Source organism: Pinus tabuliformis, chromosome 1_1, assembly GCF_031772625.1.
Source record: "Pinus tabuliformis cultivar Carrire ecotype Pingquan chromosome 1_1, CPIR1, whole genome shotgun sequence".
NCBI lineage: Eukaryota > Viridiplantae > Streptophyta > Pinopsida > Pinales > Pinaceae > Pinus > Pinus tabuliformis.
In genome coordinates this window covers 366724268-366740269 of record NC_142297.1, presented here as the reverse complement: position 1 = coordinate 366740269, position 16002 = coordinate 366724268, and the positions used below count along the sequence as shown (strand labels likewise).

At 37.4% G+C, this 16002-nt stretch overlaps 1 protein-coding gene across 8 annotated transcripts; it reads right to left on the bottom strand.

Annotated features, from left to right (window-relative positions):
• Window positions 1–212: 212 nt before the first annotated feature.
• Window positions 213–13921, bottom strand: LOC149213135 (casein kinase 1-like protein HD16). 8 transcript variants are annotated; one of them, XR_016250793.1, is made up of 4 exons: window positions 13637–13921; window positions 3048–3141; window positions 2622–2797; window positions 653–2467 (listed from the first exon to the last, which is right to left on the bottom strand). XR_016250793.1 is itself a non-coding variant. In XM_089391960.1 (3 exons), exons 2-3 carry the CDS (start codon window positions 3222–3224, stop codon window positions 449–451), a joined length of 372 nt encoding a protein of 123 aa, XP_089248086.1. In that variant the 5' UTR covers window positions 3225–3234; window positions 13637–13921; the 3' UTR covers window positions 213–448. The 8 variants fall into 8 exon arrangements, 5 of the variants coding, with proteins under 5 accessions (XP_089248086.1, XP_089248087.1, XP_089248089.1 ...); XR_016250794.1 differs by having other exon boundaries at window positions 13707–13921; XR_016250792.1 differs by having other exon boundaries at window positions 3048–3205; window positions 13637–13918.
• Between the last annotated feature and the right edge of the window lie 2081 nt (window positions 13922–16002).

Sequence of the window (16002 nt, the reverse complement as noted above, 5' to 3'; positions counted from 1 at the left end):
TGTTGGAATTCCCACTTTTCGTATAGGTCATTTTTGTCCAAATCTATCCCAAGTCATTTTTACACAGTCACTATTGTATACCTATTGATCAATCAGAAAAGAAAAATGCTACTATGTCAATCAGAGATCAAATTTTGCTACACAACATCTTCTTTCATTGTGAGTGTCTCTTTGATGTCTTTTTAACATGTTGTTAGATCTGAAAAGGAAAATGTGATAAATCAGAAAGTTTTACCAATGGTGAACATTTGACAATGCAAAATGTTGGAAAGGAAAGTTGCTCAAATATGCATTCCTGGTCCATTTCCTTCCATTAGGACTTCTTTGTCACCATCAAGAGCCTTCAATGCCACCCAAGATTACTCCTCAAGGTCCTATCAGTCCAGGCCACTCTCTAGAGGAAATAGTAACCTAAAAGACTTTGATGAATCAAATTTAGTAGTATAAATCAAACCTTTACATGAGTATTGGGAAAAGCAGATGTTCGAAGCGTTTCCTGTACTTCACTTGACAATTTCTTTTTCGGCTTGCTCAGGATGAATGCAGCTTGATCAGAAGTTGCATCAATAGAAGTTATTCGATAGCCACTGTCCCAGCGTCTGTGAATACCTTCACTTGGATAGAGAAAATCAAGCTCAACAGACTAAACAGATGCAACTAGTAGTTAATGAGAAATAATGGTTTATTAAAGAGATTCAGATTATAAAGCAAATAGCATGGCAAATGCAACCTGAACTTTTGTGAAGAATAAAAATAATGCTATCTAACAGCAAAGAATCATATATAGAATAGATAACCAATCACAAGAATCTAAAGTTCTATTCATATTTCATAAAAGCATGGTTCTGTTCAATTCCCATGAAACTACAGACAATAAGAGAGTATCACTGCATTGAGCATTTGTAGTTACGTAAGAATAACACAAACCTTTATTTTTTTCAAGGGAAAGAATTGAAAGTAAAAGATTAGATGATTGATTTTACAGTGGATACAATAAAAGACTTATGTTTTGTATTTTTAGCCAAATTTTCCTTTGATTCCCGATTAAAATCTATGTAAATTCAATTCTAGATTCTGATTCTAAGAAAAGAGGTTCGAAGAAAGGGATTTGATTCCTGATTGAATTCTAAGTAAATTCAACCCTCGATTCTGATTCCAAGAAAGAGGTTCTCAAAGAGGAAATATATATAGAGAGAGAGATCCAATGGTGAGCAGCAAGGAATTTATTTTCCACTAATGGGCGGGTTCAATTCCCATTAGGACTTTTCCTGGAATCATGAGGTCACCTAGAGGTAGTGATCAAATGTGTGGATGCACCTAGAAGAATTGTATTAAATGGTTCCATGACCCATGCACACATTAATGGATCAAAGGCCACAACCATTTACTTCAATATTAATCAAGTCCAATGGGTTACCTCAATTAGTTTAAATGGACTGTTTGAAGGTGGAGTTTTCCATGAGGTCTCTGGTTCAAGACGTGTTGAGTCTTGAGTCTGATTGGGTCCTGGTGGGTTACCAACTACCATTGTGGCTGGCAGTTGAGCTGTCCTCCATCTGGATATTCCAAGGGAAGAAGGGGGAGGGGAGGATCCCCAAGTTTTTTTGGGGGGATTACACACACACATATCATCCATCTGGATATTCTAAGGAAGTGAGGGGTCCCCAGAGTTTTTTTTGGGGGAAAAAATATAAATATAAATATATAGAGATATGTGTGTAGAGAGAGAGAGAGGTGCCCCTCTAACAACAAAGAATCATATATAGAACAGAAAACCAATCACAAGAATCTAAAGTTCTATTCATATCTCATAAAAGCATGGTTTTGTTCAATGCCCATGAAACTACAGACAATAAGAGAGTATCACTGCATTGAGCATTTGTAGTTACGTAAGAATAACACAAATCTTTATTTTTTTCAAGGGAAAGAATTGAAAGTAAAAGATTAGATGATTGATTTTACAGCGGATACAATAAAAGACTTATGTTTTGGGCTGTCTAATTGCTTGTACAATGGAGAGACAAGGTGCCCAAAGAGAATTTGTAATTGCCTACGGAGCATAATAATTGACCTTTAATTTAAAGTAAACAAGACTATTGTGCAAGGCCATCTCATGTTCAAGGATATGCTCTGACCTTCAGTCCTAATGATTCAAAATTGTTCCTTCGTACAGGCCTCAGTCTGCAAAATTTTCTGAACTCCTCATCAGAACTAGAAGATTCTGATTGGTCCAGCTCAGAAGAGAATTTGGACTTCTTACATTTTGATCCATTAATCTGTCGATGACCTACCGTGTCATCTTCACTAACCAATTCAAATATATTGCTGGAGATTTTTGCATTTGAACTTGTACAATCAGGTTGAGTTTCCTCTTCATCATGATATTTGTTGGAATTCCCACTTTTCGAATAGGTTATTTTTGTCCAAATCTATCCCAGGTCATTTTCACACACTCACTATTGTATACCTATTGATCAATCAGAAAAGAAAAATGCCACTGTGTCAATCAGAGATCAAATTTTGGTACACAACATCTTCTTTCATTGTGAGTGTCTCTTTGATGTCTTTTTAACATGCTGTTAGATCTGAAAAGGAAAATGTGATAAATCAGAAAGTTTTACCGATGGTGAACATTTGACAATGCAAAATGTTGGAAAGGAAAGCTGCTCAAATATGCATTCCTGGTCCATTTCCTTCCATTAGGACTTCTTTGTCACCATCAAGAGCCTTCAATGCCACCCAAGATTACTCCTCAGGGACCTATCAGTCCAGGCCACTCTCTAGAGGAAATAGTAACCTAAAAGACTTTGATGAATCAAATTTAGTAGTATAAATCAAACCTTTACATGAGTGTTGGGAAAAGCAGATGTTCGAAGCGTTAATCAAGCTCAAGCTCAATAGACTGAACAGGTGCAACTAGTAGTTAATGAGAAATAATGGTTTATTAAAGAGATTCAGATTATAAAGCAAATAGCATGGCAAATGCAACCTGAATTTCTGTGAAGAATAAAAATAATGCTATCTAATTTTTCAGAACAAAAGATCACCTGATTTGAAAACCCTGCATTCCTTGACATAACCATACCCCGTTGATTTCTAGCAGTTGCCATTGATGTCACATAAAATCCCTCTTTCCATTTCCTGCTAATCCATTTAAATGGAAATGAATCGCTCACTTTATATGATTGTTGAGTATAGAGTGTACCTAAGATAAACCGGTGCATCCTCAGATCACTACAAGGAAGTTTAGTAAACACTCAAAAGCCTCAGCATCAAGAGTATTTCCCAGAAGCACAAACATTACAGATATTACTCCAACAGTCCAGAGTAACAATCAATACCCCAACTTCAACAACATGGTTTGATTTACTTTAGGAACAACTATGGCTAAATAAAACTCCAGCAAACATTTATGGTAGCTTCTATACTCTTTAACTTCGAGATATCTAGCTTCTAGAATCTATACTCTTAAACTTAAAAATATTAATGGTACAGAGATCTAATTTTAAGGTATTAGGACCATTTTTGTCGATGCATGCATTTCACTTCAACAATGTTCCTTGCTATGTTCAGGTTGTTTAGAAGTTAGAACGTTGTATAGGTTCATATGGTTACAGGGTGTTTTTGGTCAATTTTGGATAATGGTACCACCTCATTGCATTAGTAACTAGGCACTACATATCTTTATATGTTCTTGACTATGCTACAGACATGGTCACAAGTGACCATGACACATGGGACTAGAGGCCCACTTCAATGTCCATCATTTTTTTATGTTTGTTGCATCCATATAACACCCAAAATATTATCTGCTAAAGTGGAAACAATGAATATTGGCCAATACACAGGCTGTGCTATTGCTTTGCAAAATATAGAGCCTATGTCCCCTGGCTTTTTCAATCAGCAAGAAACATAACCTTGCATACTCTGTTTTGAATAAAAACTATTAATTTACCTCTAGATTTCTCTTCCAAGCCAAAGCTACTACATTCAACCCAACCTATATCTCCCCTCCTGATTAAGGCTTAAGATCTTCAGTGGACACAAGTCTGTCTATATGCAGCTCAGAGTTCCCGTGGCATCTATCTTTGCCTACTTCCAATCAGAAAATAATATAATTTTATGAATGCCCACAAACAACCAAGGGTTAGGTCAATGGGAGCAGATAGTAGAGTACAAATTTCATTTTTACACAGTCACTATTGTAAATCTTTTATGGACTTCTAAATGCTTTACTAGCTTCACAACTAATATGGGAATGTTTAACTAAGGATAAAAGGCAATGAGCTGTTCACTCTTGCTCCCCCAATCATCCAGTTTCTTCACAGGCATGAGCTGTTCACTCTTGCTGATATTGGCTGCCAACAATCTGTCATTTCTCCACTGTGTGGAGGATGGGGAGACTAAAAAAATTGTAGAATTATTTGGAATTAGAGTCAGGCCTTTTGCTGAAGCCCAGTAAGCTCCCATCCATAATTGCAGAATAAAGGACACTAGTCAAATGGCTCTTGGAAAGATAATCCTTTGAATGGACTCCCAATCGGTGCCACATAGACATAGCATAATGGAAAATAATGTAGATTATATTATCATTCATATGGCAAGTCAACACTGACACATTTCCAAAGACAAATATTCCAATCTATATCCAGACCTGAGGTCTTCGGCTTCATCTCCTCCCTCATATAAAAATACAGAAATGGATACTTCCCCTATCTCAATAGATACATATGTGGAAAACCTTAATAATGATGAATCGTTGGGTCTTCAGCTACTAACAGTCAAAAGGGCCTTCTTTCAGGAAAAAAAAGACTTGTATTAATCTGGATCACCCCAGAATTGGATTGACTAGGAAAAAGAAGGGCATCAAGTATAAAAATATATCCTCTTGTGTTGGTGTGGGGTCCAAGCTCAATACATGACCCCAACCAACATGAAAAATCAAAGCAGAATTTGCAGTCTTAGACCAAGGCTAATATCCACAAGTGCTCTCCAGTCAGCATTTCACTCATCCTGTGCAGACAAATTAGAGAAATGCTCAAACAAAGCATTTTTAGCACCAGCACCATGATTTGATCTATTATGAATTCCTTTAAGACGGACTCAATTTACAAACTAGCTATTAATGTAGTAATGTTATTGTCCAAACAAAGCTGAAAAGCACGGGCAAGAAGGCAACAACTCTAGCATTACTACAGTTACCAGTAGAGTAAAGTTCAGAAATACAGGCACTAAGACAAACAGCTATATAATCAATTTAGTTGTCATCTCAGTAAAGTTTACAGGTGCAGGCATTAAAGATAATTGCAAAATTGAATAGTGCACAACAATCAGGCAGATCATTGTCAATGAAAAACATCACTTGTCTATTGTCATTTAGAATAGCATCACTTGTCTGTTGTCATTTAGAATAGGTGCCAAAGGCAACTGCCGGGAAAAAAAAGATGTACAAAGGGGAAAGCACAACAAGTGCACCCTAGAGCATGAGCTGTTCACTCTTGCTCCCCCAATCATCCAGTTTCTTCACAGGCATGAGTTGTTCACTCTTGCTGATTTTGGCTGCCAACAATCTGTCATTTCTCCACTCTGTGGAGGATGGGGAGACTAAAAAAATTGTAGAACTATTTGGGATTAGAGTCAGGCCTTTTGCTGAAGCCCAGTAACTATGAGAAGAGGTTTTTGCATTGGCTCATTCAAAATTTTGAAAATAAACTGTGGTTATGGGAAAACAGATGGCTCTCTTTAGACAGTAGGATGGTCATGATAAAGGTAGTCCTACAAGGTATCATTGTCTACTGGATGCATTTGTTTCATTTTCCAATGTCAATTATTCACAAAATCAACTCCACCATGGCAGATTCCTTATGGGTTGGGTCCGGTTACAAAAATACGCTTCACCTATCTAAACTAGACTCAATTTGCAAGCCCATTGATGGAGGTTGGGGCATCAAACACACTCACACTTTCAATCTGGTACTTCTCATCAAAAATCTATGGACGGCCTTCAAGTGCCTTGGTATTTAGCAAAAAATCATTATTAAAAAATATCTCAATCATGCTACCCTGGAAAACTGGATCCTAGTTGGGGCTCCGGTTAAGAATAATGTGTCTTTCATTTGGAATATCTTGATGAAATCTAAGCCTTGGATACAGGGATATATAATATGGATGGTTAGACGTGGCGACATAATTCGCATTGACCTTGATGCAATCATTGGATTGGCTGGGAATCACATTCTTCCTCCCCCAATCATCCAGTTTCTTCACGGGCATGAGCTGTTCACTCTTGCTGATATTGGCTGCCAACAATCTGTCATTTCCTCCTCTTCCAGTTGGCCACATGCTGAAAATTTGGCTCTTCTGATGGAGCTCAATGTCAAATGGGAAAATTACAGATCTCATCTCTATCATGCAGATATTGCTCTGTCTAAGAGGGCAGATAGGCATTCTTGGGGCGGTCTTTCTCATGGTGGAGAAATCTCTACCAAAGAAACATACAAGTACATATACAACATGCAAAGGTAGTGCACTAGAACTATTTAGCAAAATAAAGGCACCACCTAGTGCTATGGATAATTCAGTTGGTTGAACTACATAAAGTATTTCGAGGTGTGAGTTCAATTCTCTTTGGTGCATCCAGACTTGACCTGACCAGACTTTATGTGTTCAGTGGCCATCCAGTTCAGCCCTCTACAGTAAATCAGTCTTATCATATCTGGATTCATATTTCCACCCACTACAAAGGTCTAATCAGACCTGTAGCTATTTATGGACACCATTCAGTCTACTGGCCATCCAGTTCAGCCCTCTATAGTAAATCGGTCTTATCAGTTCTATTTTGATATTTCCACCCACTAGAAAGGTCTAATCAGACCCGGTCTTATCAGTTCTGTTTTGATATTTCCACCCACTAGAAAGGTCTAATCAGACCTGTATCTATTTATGGACACAAGAAATAAAGAATGAAATGTTTCAGGAAGTTTCCGGGCATCCACCATGGCTCCAGCCACTGTAACTGCTGCAACTATTAATCGCTCTGAGAAGCCATATTCAGATCATTAAGAAGATTTTATATATGATCTTCTGGGTGGAAGTTTTCTTGTAACTTGCTTTTGTTTTGAATGAACGCATGCTGGAGAAAGCAAGTCCGTTCATATGAATGATAGACGCGGGTGGGGTGAGAAATCAGAGACGTGGGGGCTCTTTTGTCCTTCTGATTCAACTTGATTGATGTCCAAATTTACCTCTGAAAACTCAGAGAATGCATGTCCTTGGAATGGTATTTGGTGTATGCAACACACCAGAGAATTGGTTGCCACAATATTCTCTAAATTAGGATTGGAAGGTATCATTTCCTCATCGCTTCACAATCTCTAGTTATTGTGCACTCTGAATCTTATAAAAAAAATTGTCATTGAAAGAATTCCATCATAGTTTGTGTAGCTTAAAGCGCTCCTGGGAATACATGACCTTAGTTTTAGTTCGCAGTGGGGTTTTATTTCAAAGGAACTGTCTAATTCTACTCACCTTTAAGGGGAAAAACTTGGAAGTTTGAGAGGGTCCATACTTTGAATGGCCTTAAAGGAAGTATTCCAGCTCCTTTGACTTGCTGAACCCATCTTGATTCTCTGTCATCTTTTTGGCTTGAATCCAACTAGATCGATCTCATCTTTAACCACAGATCTGTAATTTTGGGATAGTGTTTGTGGATTCATTCAACTAGACACCACAATTACATTGGCACCTATGTAAATAACAAATCTGATGTTATATGGGCATGTAGCTTCAAGGACAGAATGGCGTAAAGCCATTGCCACTTTGAGTCAGTTGGCCTTCCTAAACCTGTGTAGAAGTAGCCTCACCAGCAAGATTTATGAACCCATCATGAGTTAACCTTGACAAATCTATGAGCAAGATTAGATCCAGCAGAAAACAGCAAGGAGGGACTCATTCCTGGAAACAAGCGGAATGGAGAATAGTGATTCCCCAATCTGCATGCAAGTTGAAAGTTGAAGCTTATATATAAGCAAGTAACTTGTTGTGAGGTATATTTTTTTGGTGGGTCTGATTCATGCGAATTTGAACTTTAAATTTCATGGTTTACATAATATTTCATTACATGGTAGTTAAATAGATACAGTTACAAAGAACCAAGGTGTCCCAGATCTGAGCAAAAATGTCCCAGATCTAAGCGGAATACAATTTTTCCAACATCTGTGGCAATTCTCTGTGCTCATTTTAATCACATCTTTGCCAATATTTTCGGAATTTTGGCCATCTGCATGGAAGCTACTATTGATACTCAATGGAAATCTGGACTCAGTCTTTTCAGCATCTATGGCAGTTTTCTCTGCTCATTGTTCCTCGACCAACTGTATCCAGCTTGCAGCTCAGTGAAATCTAGTCACAGCCTTTCCAGCGTCTATAGCAGTCTTCATCATTGTAATCACTTCTTGGCCACTATACGAGAGTCTTGAGCTAACTGTATCAAGCAGATGGGTACATGGAAAATGCACTGACAGGTGAATTTCCTGGCACGTTGTACCTATTCAACGATCTTAGAATTTTAAGTTGTGCACTGGGTTTTCGTTTTTCTTCACTGGTCTCACGGTTTTTATATTCCTGGATTACAGATCTAATTAAGTTGTTTTTTATTATAATAATCTTGCAGGTGTTGATTTGAAGGGAAGTTTGAAGCTTGTTTGTTATGGTGTTGGTTTTATACAACAATAAATTCACCATAACAAGTTCTGGGAATTTGTAATCAATATTTGGAAAATCCGGTGGAAAGAACAGAGTATAATTGTTTAACACTAGCATGGGAAGCCTTAAAAGCCTGCCATTATTGAATTTGTATGCAAACAAATTGGGAGGGTAAATACATGTTCCTCTTCCTCAGCAATTTCTCTGGACTAATCATCCCTGAGAAGATAAATCCGAACAGGTACACATTCAAATCTTCGATTGTGATTTCGTTTCAAAGAAAAAATGCATAAAGATATTACCAGCTAGAGGCGTGCAGTGCTGCAGTCCCTCTAACGGTCAGATTCTGTTGGTATGGTCCCATTCAACAAGTTGTTATATGGAATTTGGATCCATTGAAAGTGTGTGCAATTAGACAATTCCTTTGGAATAGAGCCGTATCGAAAATAAAGGTGAGGTCACTAACATTCCAGTAGTGCTTTAAGTTGTCCAAACTATGATGAAATTCTTTCTGTCAAATGTTATATGAAAGATTCAAAATGCAAATAACGAGAGGTTATCAAGAGATGGAGAAAAGTGTATCTTCCAACCCTATAATTGAAGAAGATTATGGCATTGGCAACCACTCTTCTAATGTGTTGTCTGCATGAAATACCATTCCGCAAGCATACATTCTTTGAATTCTCAATGACCCAGTTGGACAGTGTTCCAATTATATCAGAATTTAACTGCCTTTCATAATTACAGTAAAGCCTCCAAGTCCCCGCTTTAAACTCCTTGCCCTTAATGGATGATGGGAATTGATCAGCTTCCTCCAGTGTGTGTCCATTCAAAACAAAATCAAGCCAAAAAGAACATTTGCCCAGGGGGTGATAAATTTGCAGCAGTTACTGGGGATGGCATGAACACAAGTAGCATCATAACACCAACTTTATACAGTTCTTCCATGTTGAGAGCTAGGATTGCATTCTCTAGTCAACTGGTCGTTAATTGCATCCCTTTGCATTGTAAATTTCGTTCATAAGGATGAAGGCATTGTCTATCTGTTTAAAATTTTATGAAAAAGAAATTTTATTATTGAAAGAAAGGAGTTGGAAGTATAATTCCAAGTTCTTAAGCAGAAGTCTTAAAATAGATGAACCTTTACCATAATATGTACTTAGCATTGAGTGTGATGTTGAGGTACACAAAACTCAGCTGTATGAAAAAGGTGAGCTTCGACAAAAGCTGTAAATTCATACTTGTGGCTTCATTTAGGCTATCTTAGTTTATTGAAAATAAAATTTATGTTTTTTTATTTATGTATTATAATTTTAACAAATGATTGGAAGCTTGTGAAAATTGCATAAAAAGCCAAAATCTAAAAATGGTGAAAATCAATAGGGTCATCAGAGTCTCCAACATGATTTTCAATAACCACCCATACTATATAGGTTGTAAATGTGGTATTATCATAAAATATTATAGCTTGCAATTATCACAAGTATAATAAAAATCATAATATTATTGGTAAAGATTATTGTATATGAAAAATTATGGAAACAATCATGTAGAGATTTTCTAACAAAATTATAGGTTTGAGGAAAACTCAAAGATAGTTTTGAGAAAGTTAACATGGGGCATGTATTAGAAGGGAATTTTTTTTTAAACATTCAAAATCATTGGAGTGATGATGATGTATTAGGTCCAAGACAATTATGGTGTGATAACCCAATATAACAAACTAGAAATCTAATTTTTGCAAAAGATGCATGAGAGGCTTACATAGGTTAGCATCATGGGCGATAATAATCAAATATAATAGCAGGAGCAACTCTCCCTAGCCAAGTCAACAACCATGCACAAGGTTTATTTTTTGCAATTTGTTAGTGTTATTTTACACTTGTGGCATTATTTTCTCTTTCTCTTTTATTAGAGAGACGTTTAGGGTTCAATCATGACATATAACCTCATGGAAAGGTGTTCCACATCATGATCTATCATTTCCTACTTCTTGCTCATTTACTGGATCTTTATCTTAGCCTCAACGTTTTATTATAAATAGAAGAGGTTTTCAAGTCACTTTGTACACACACTTAACTCTTGATCTCTCTCCACTTGTTTTGGGTTTTGCTGGCTAGAGATCTAGATGATGAAGCCCTAGATGCAAGAGGAAATGAGATAGTCTGGCCACAGTCAAGAAGTATTCTATATGTTGTCCTAATAGAGATATGATGCCCTAACCGCAGTCCAAACTAGGAGTTGAAGTTCTTGTTCAGTTGTGCACTAATCTGCTATCAAGGGAGGGCTAATGCTGCCCTAAACGCAGTCTTAAAGGAAGAGTCATAGCCGCAGCCTTGGAGGAGCCCTAGTTGTTGTACAACGTGCCCTAGCCACAAGCCTTATATGTTGTCCTAAAGGGATTAAATCACAATGAAGAGAGGCTCCTTCGATGTCCCAAAAGAAGGCTCTTCATCACAGCAAGGAGGCTTCCATACGCTGTCAAAGGAAGCTCCAAAAGAGCCCTAGCCACAGTCTTCTATTCACAGCTAAGACGCAGTCAAAGAGAGCCTAAATGAACCCCTAATCCACAATAAGAAAGAGACTCAATACACAGTCCTAAAGGATGTGTTTTAGGTGTTGTTCAAGTAAGGAGACCTAACACATCTTAGCCGTAGTCTTGAAGCCCAACCGCGTTGAAGGGAGAAGTCTCTACAACTGTCTTATGAGGAGGACCTATACGCTGTCAAAAGAGGTTCTAACTTTGAGTTTTCTTCTAGTCTGGGTACTTGTCTATGATTTATGGCACATATGCATGCCTTGAAAGTGTGAGAATGCGCAAGAATAAACTCCTGGGATAAATACCCATTTGATTATAAGGACTTCTCTTACATTGATGTGAAAGTGTCAGGAAGGAAATTTGCAGATATCTTAACACAAAAACAAGCAATCACATTCCATTAAAATGCACTTAACTTTACATATGCCCAAAAGCAGAGGAAATAACTAAGCTGGAATCTGATCCAAGAAAATGCCCCATATTATCATCCTATGCTTAGTAATGCTTACAAGGAAATGGGTTGGGTATGTGTTTAAAGTTTGTACAATCAAAAAGAAAGAATCTAAAGGTAGCCCCAACAATCTGAACAGGCAACAGGATATCAGTTTACCAAGTCAATCTAATAATGTGGCACATATGGACTCATCTTGATATTGCTGCCTTGAGTTTACTGGCTATTTCACTTGTCAAAGCGAAGGATATTCCCTTCAATTATGTGTATACAATGGGCCAGTATCTTGAGCACTGAGGAATCAGATGAACGCAGTTGATTTTATCTCTCTAGAGGTAGCACTGGTGTATTCTAGCTGTGTAAGTGTCATTTAATGAGGTTGCAACTTTTCACATATTACAAAAATACGTGAATAAATGGCAAGATCATAAACAACCACACAAACGGTAATTGTTTTCCATTGAGAAGAATCTATATACCCCTCTCAAGGTCTTGCAAGGCAAGGACATGGATTGAGAAGAATATATATACTCTTCTCAAAATATTCCTAGTTCTCCAAGTCACAACCGAGCCTCAAGAACTTAACAGTTGGGAAGCATTGAAACCATATTCTTGTACTCTGGTTTTCGTCATATGATTAATTAAGACACTAAAAAACTATACAAACATATGCATCCTATTGATAAAATCGGTATACCCCTATCAAGGTCTTGAAATGCAAGATCGGCTAGATTCACCCAGTTTTGGGTTGCGGTGTAGATATACGTATACTGCTCAGCCACAACTAGTATTTTTTCCTTCATCGCTTTCTTAGCAAGTGCAGAAGTGCCAAGAAAAAAAAATTATGATTTTTTGGAAGGTCAATAGTCGCGGGTGTTTTAGTATAATTTTATCCCTGAGATGACAGGTTATGACGAAATCTGCAACGACTGGGAATCCGGTAGGGTATACGATGGGATGTAATGATTCTCGCTGGAGTGGGAGGAAGCTGCTATGGTCCCTGTCTCTTCTACTTTCCTAGTTCTGCTATGATATCGCTTGTTGTGCGTCTTTTCTACTTTCCTCGTTCTGCTATGGTCCCTGTCTCTTCTACTTCCGTCTCTGCAATTCAAATGTCTATGTGTACGATCGCAAATCTTCCCGTCCGCAGACGAAATGGCTAACCTTCACTCTACTCTCCACAAAAGAGATCTAATTTGTCAAGGTTTTTAACCCAAAGGATCCATCTCCCCTAATGATTCATAAGAAATACCCTAAGCATAATCATAACTTTACAAAATACTCAGAGTGGAGGGTCCCCTCCTTAATCTCCACCCAAATCGGCACTAGCCGTCAATGTGCTCCCTCTTGATGAATCATCTCCTCAAACCTTCGATTTGATGTGCAAACAGAAAAAGCAATTCAGGGGAAGTGGAGGTGCCTTTGAATTAATCCGCCCATTTTTAGTTATGATGGGCATGGGAGCAATGTCAAAGATGATTGCAGGCAGGAACTGATCAGGGAAAACTCTTTGATTACCAAAGAAAGTGGGATGGTACGCCTCGGCAGAGAAATGCCCTCCAAATACTAATACTAATGAAAATTGTTGTGCCCTCCATGCAATGGAAAAATGATTCAAAAGAAATTATTTTCGAGTTGAAGAGGTGACCCCAGGAACAACTTTTGTGCCCTCCATAAAATCGAAAACCCCAGGAACAACTGTTGCGCCCTCCATACAATCTAAAAATGATTCAAAAGAAATTATTTTCGAGTTGAGGAGGTGACCCTAGGAACAACTAAGGAGGTGCGTCAGGTGGATATAGAGGGGGCTACAGAGGAGGCAGGAATGGCACTGGAGAGGATCGAGAAGCTAAAACATACATAAAAATTTTGCCTGCAGTTTCTACACCCTATCTTCAAAGAGCTATTTTTTAAGAAAACAAACAGAAAGCTAAAACACATACCTGTTTTAGGCAAAAACTATGGAAGATCGGCCTCACAGAAAAAATAATAGTAAATGCAGAGCTGGTAAACCTGTCTTGGCTATTACTCCTCAAAGCACGCTGATCTGTCTGCTCAAAAGTTTCCCAAATCGTTGAATACCAAATATTTAGAGCCCAACTTGCCAAATATCATATAATAATATAAGCCAGCTGGTTCAGAAAATAAGCTTTCCTCCTGGGCGTGAACCCTGACAGTGACACCTTAATCAATCGTTGGAAGAGAATGTTCAGGCGATGGGACTTCGAGCCAAGGAGATAAGAACAGCCGATTCGAGCCAAGCCCAGCCAAGGAGATAAGCGAAATTTTAAATTTTCCCACAAAATTTTAAATTTAAGTCTTCTTCATAATATTTTTTTAAAGGTTCATTTGCCAGCAGTTCTATTAATTGAATTTTCCCACAAAATTTTAAATTTTCCCATAAAATTTTAAATTTTCTCACAAAAATGTTTGAAAATTCTTCATCATAATAATTTTTTAAATGTTTATTTGCCAACAGTTCTATTAATTTGCGCATTTATTTTATTAATATAAACCATATAATATTAACTAACCTTTGCATCCTAAAAAATTTATAAACACACATTTGCATCCTATAAACTATTCATCTTAGAGGCATTGGGAAGTGGTTTTGTACAATGTGCATGGTTTATATTATTGCTAAATCTTAAAAACTATTCGTAGGCCCTAGGATGATAATAGTGTTTCTTCTTAGATGATGTCCAAGGCCCTAACAAAAGTCATCCTTGTTGGGCAAATCCTCACATTAAACCTATACAACATTTATATACCTATGGTTTATAATGATGGCAAATAGTGCTCTCATCACCTAATTGTGCAAAAAGCCCCAACTAACCTAGTCTAGGTTAGATGTCCCCGATATTAACATATTATCCTACATTATCCATTAGCTCATGGAGATAGAGGGTTCAAGGACTCTCACTTGATGGTTGGGGACTATAGTCCATCAAGAGGTCAAATGTCAGGCTAACTGTGTTAAGGACACCTCAAGGTCAACCAACACTAATGCAATGTATTAGTTGTTCGTACATCGACCTATCAAAATGTCACAATATTGGGTAGTAGACATTAGTAAGTAGGACACTAGTCACCAACAAGAAACCTTGATAACTATAGAGTAATGATGTGGTGAGTGGATGTGGACCCGAGGATACCACATGTCAATTGTGTGGCAGTTGATTTGACATGCTAACGTCTCATTATGATGTGGCACCAATGTGGGTCTAGATGACATGGCATACCAATGTGGCAAGTGATGTGGGATGTTGACATGGCAATGGAAGGTTGACTTAGCACCAAGGTGATGTATAGGTGGTAACCATATAGTGGCGACGTGGATGTTAAGATATCAACTAATTAGTATCAATGACACTCTTTAGCCTCTTCCCGAGGGCCCAGTGGCTTGATAGCTCGACCATTGGCCTTTCAAGATATTGGGTATTGAGAAATTAGGGCTTCAATCTACAAGCTTGTCTGTATGTTAGGTGTCGAGTATCAAGACAGTAAGTATGTATAGAGCATTAAGGAAAATCATGTGTTTCGTGTGAATTTGGGCAAGCTTAGAAGTTGAGTTGCAAACTACTACAAGTGTCCTTATTTTTCTACAAGAAACAGTGTAATGTGAAGGTGAATATGCTAAACGTGATATTGGATGGCAATGATGCTAAGGAGAAGTTGGAAAATTGAAAAGTGCACCTATCCAATGCATCAAAACAACTTGTGGTAGGGTTAATCTAACAAAATGCAAGGTTGTAGTGCTTCTTGTACTTGCAAAATAGAGTAGAGTGTAAGAAACAATGAATAATACATAATGAACAAAAAATTAAAAATAGTAATGGAAATGAACTAAATTCAAAGTAAAAATTCTATATAACTAATATAACAGTGCTACAACTATCATCAACAAATGTTAAGATAATCTGCAAGAAAAAATTGCTCATAAACTATCTAAATAAACGTGCATGAAAGTAATGTTCATAAATATTTTGTAGACATAAACAAATGTGTGAACAGAAATGATACAAAAGGGATATCGACCACGTAGGTTGGGCCTTAACACAAGGAAACTTAAAAACCTTAGAAGAAAGCTAAACTAAGAGCTGAAATCAAATATCACTTCGATTAGCAAAAATGTTGTTTGTACATGACAAAGTTACAAAAAATGCTTAGAATCTAAACCTCTCGTATTATTCACATGCTTTCCTACAATTTCCTTCTAATCCTATTATGCTACTCAAGCCTATTGTTTGTACAAGTGGATAGGAGGAAAACTCCTTGAGTGGAGGATTGCTTTCCCTCCAAAAATCAA

Bases quoted from the DNA above. Each gene is read 5' to 3' on its own strand.
- LOC149213135 (XM_089391960.1), bottom strand. From the start codon at position 3,224: ATGCACCGGTTTATCTTAGGTACACTCTATACTCAACAATCATATAAA. The intron at 644-3,047 runs GTGATCTTTTGT...GCATCTGTTTAG, and splicing joins ATGCAGGGTTTTCAAATCAG to TCTGTTGAGCTTGATTTTCT.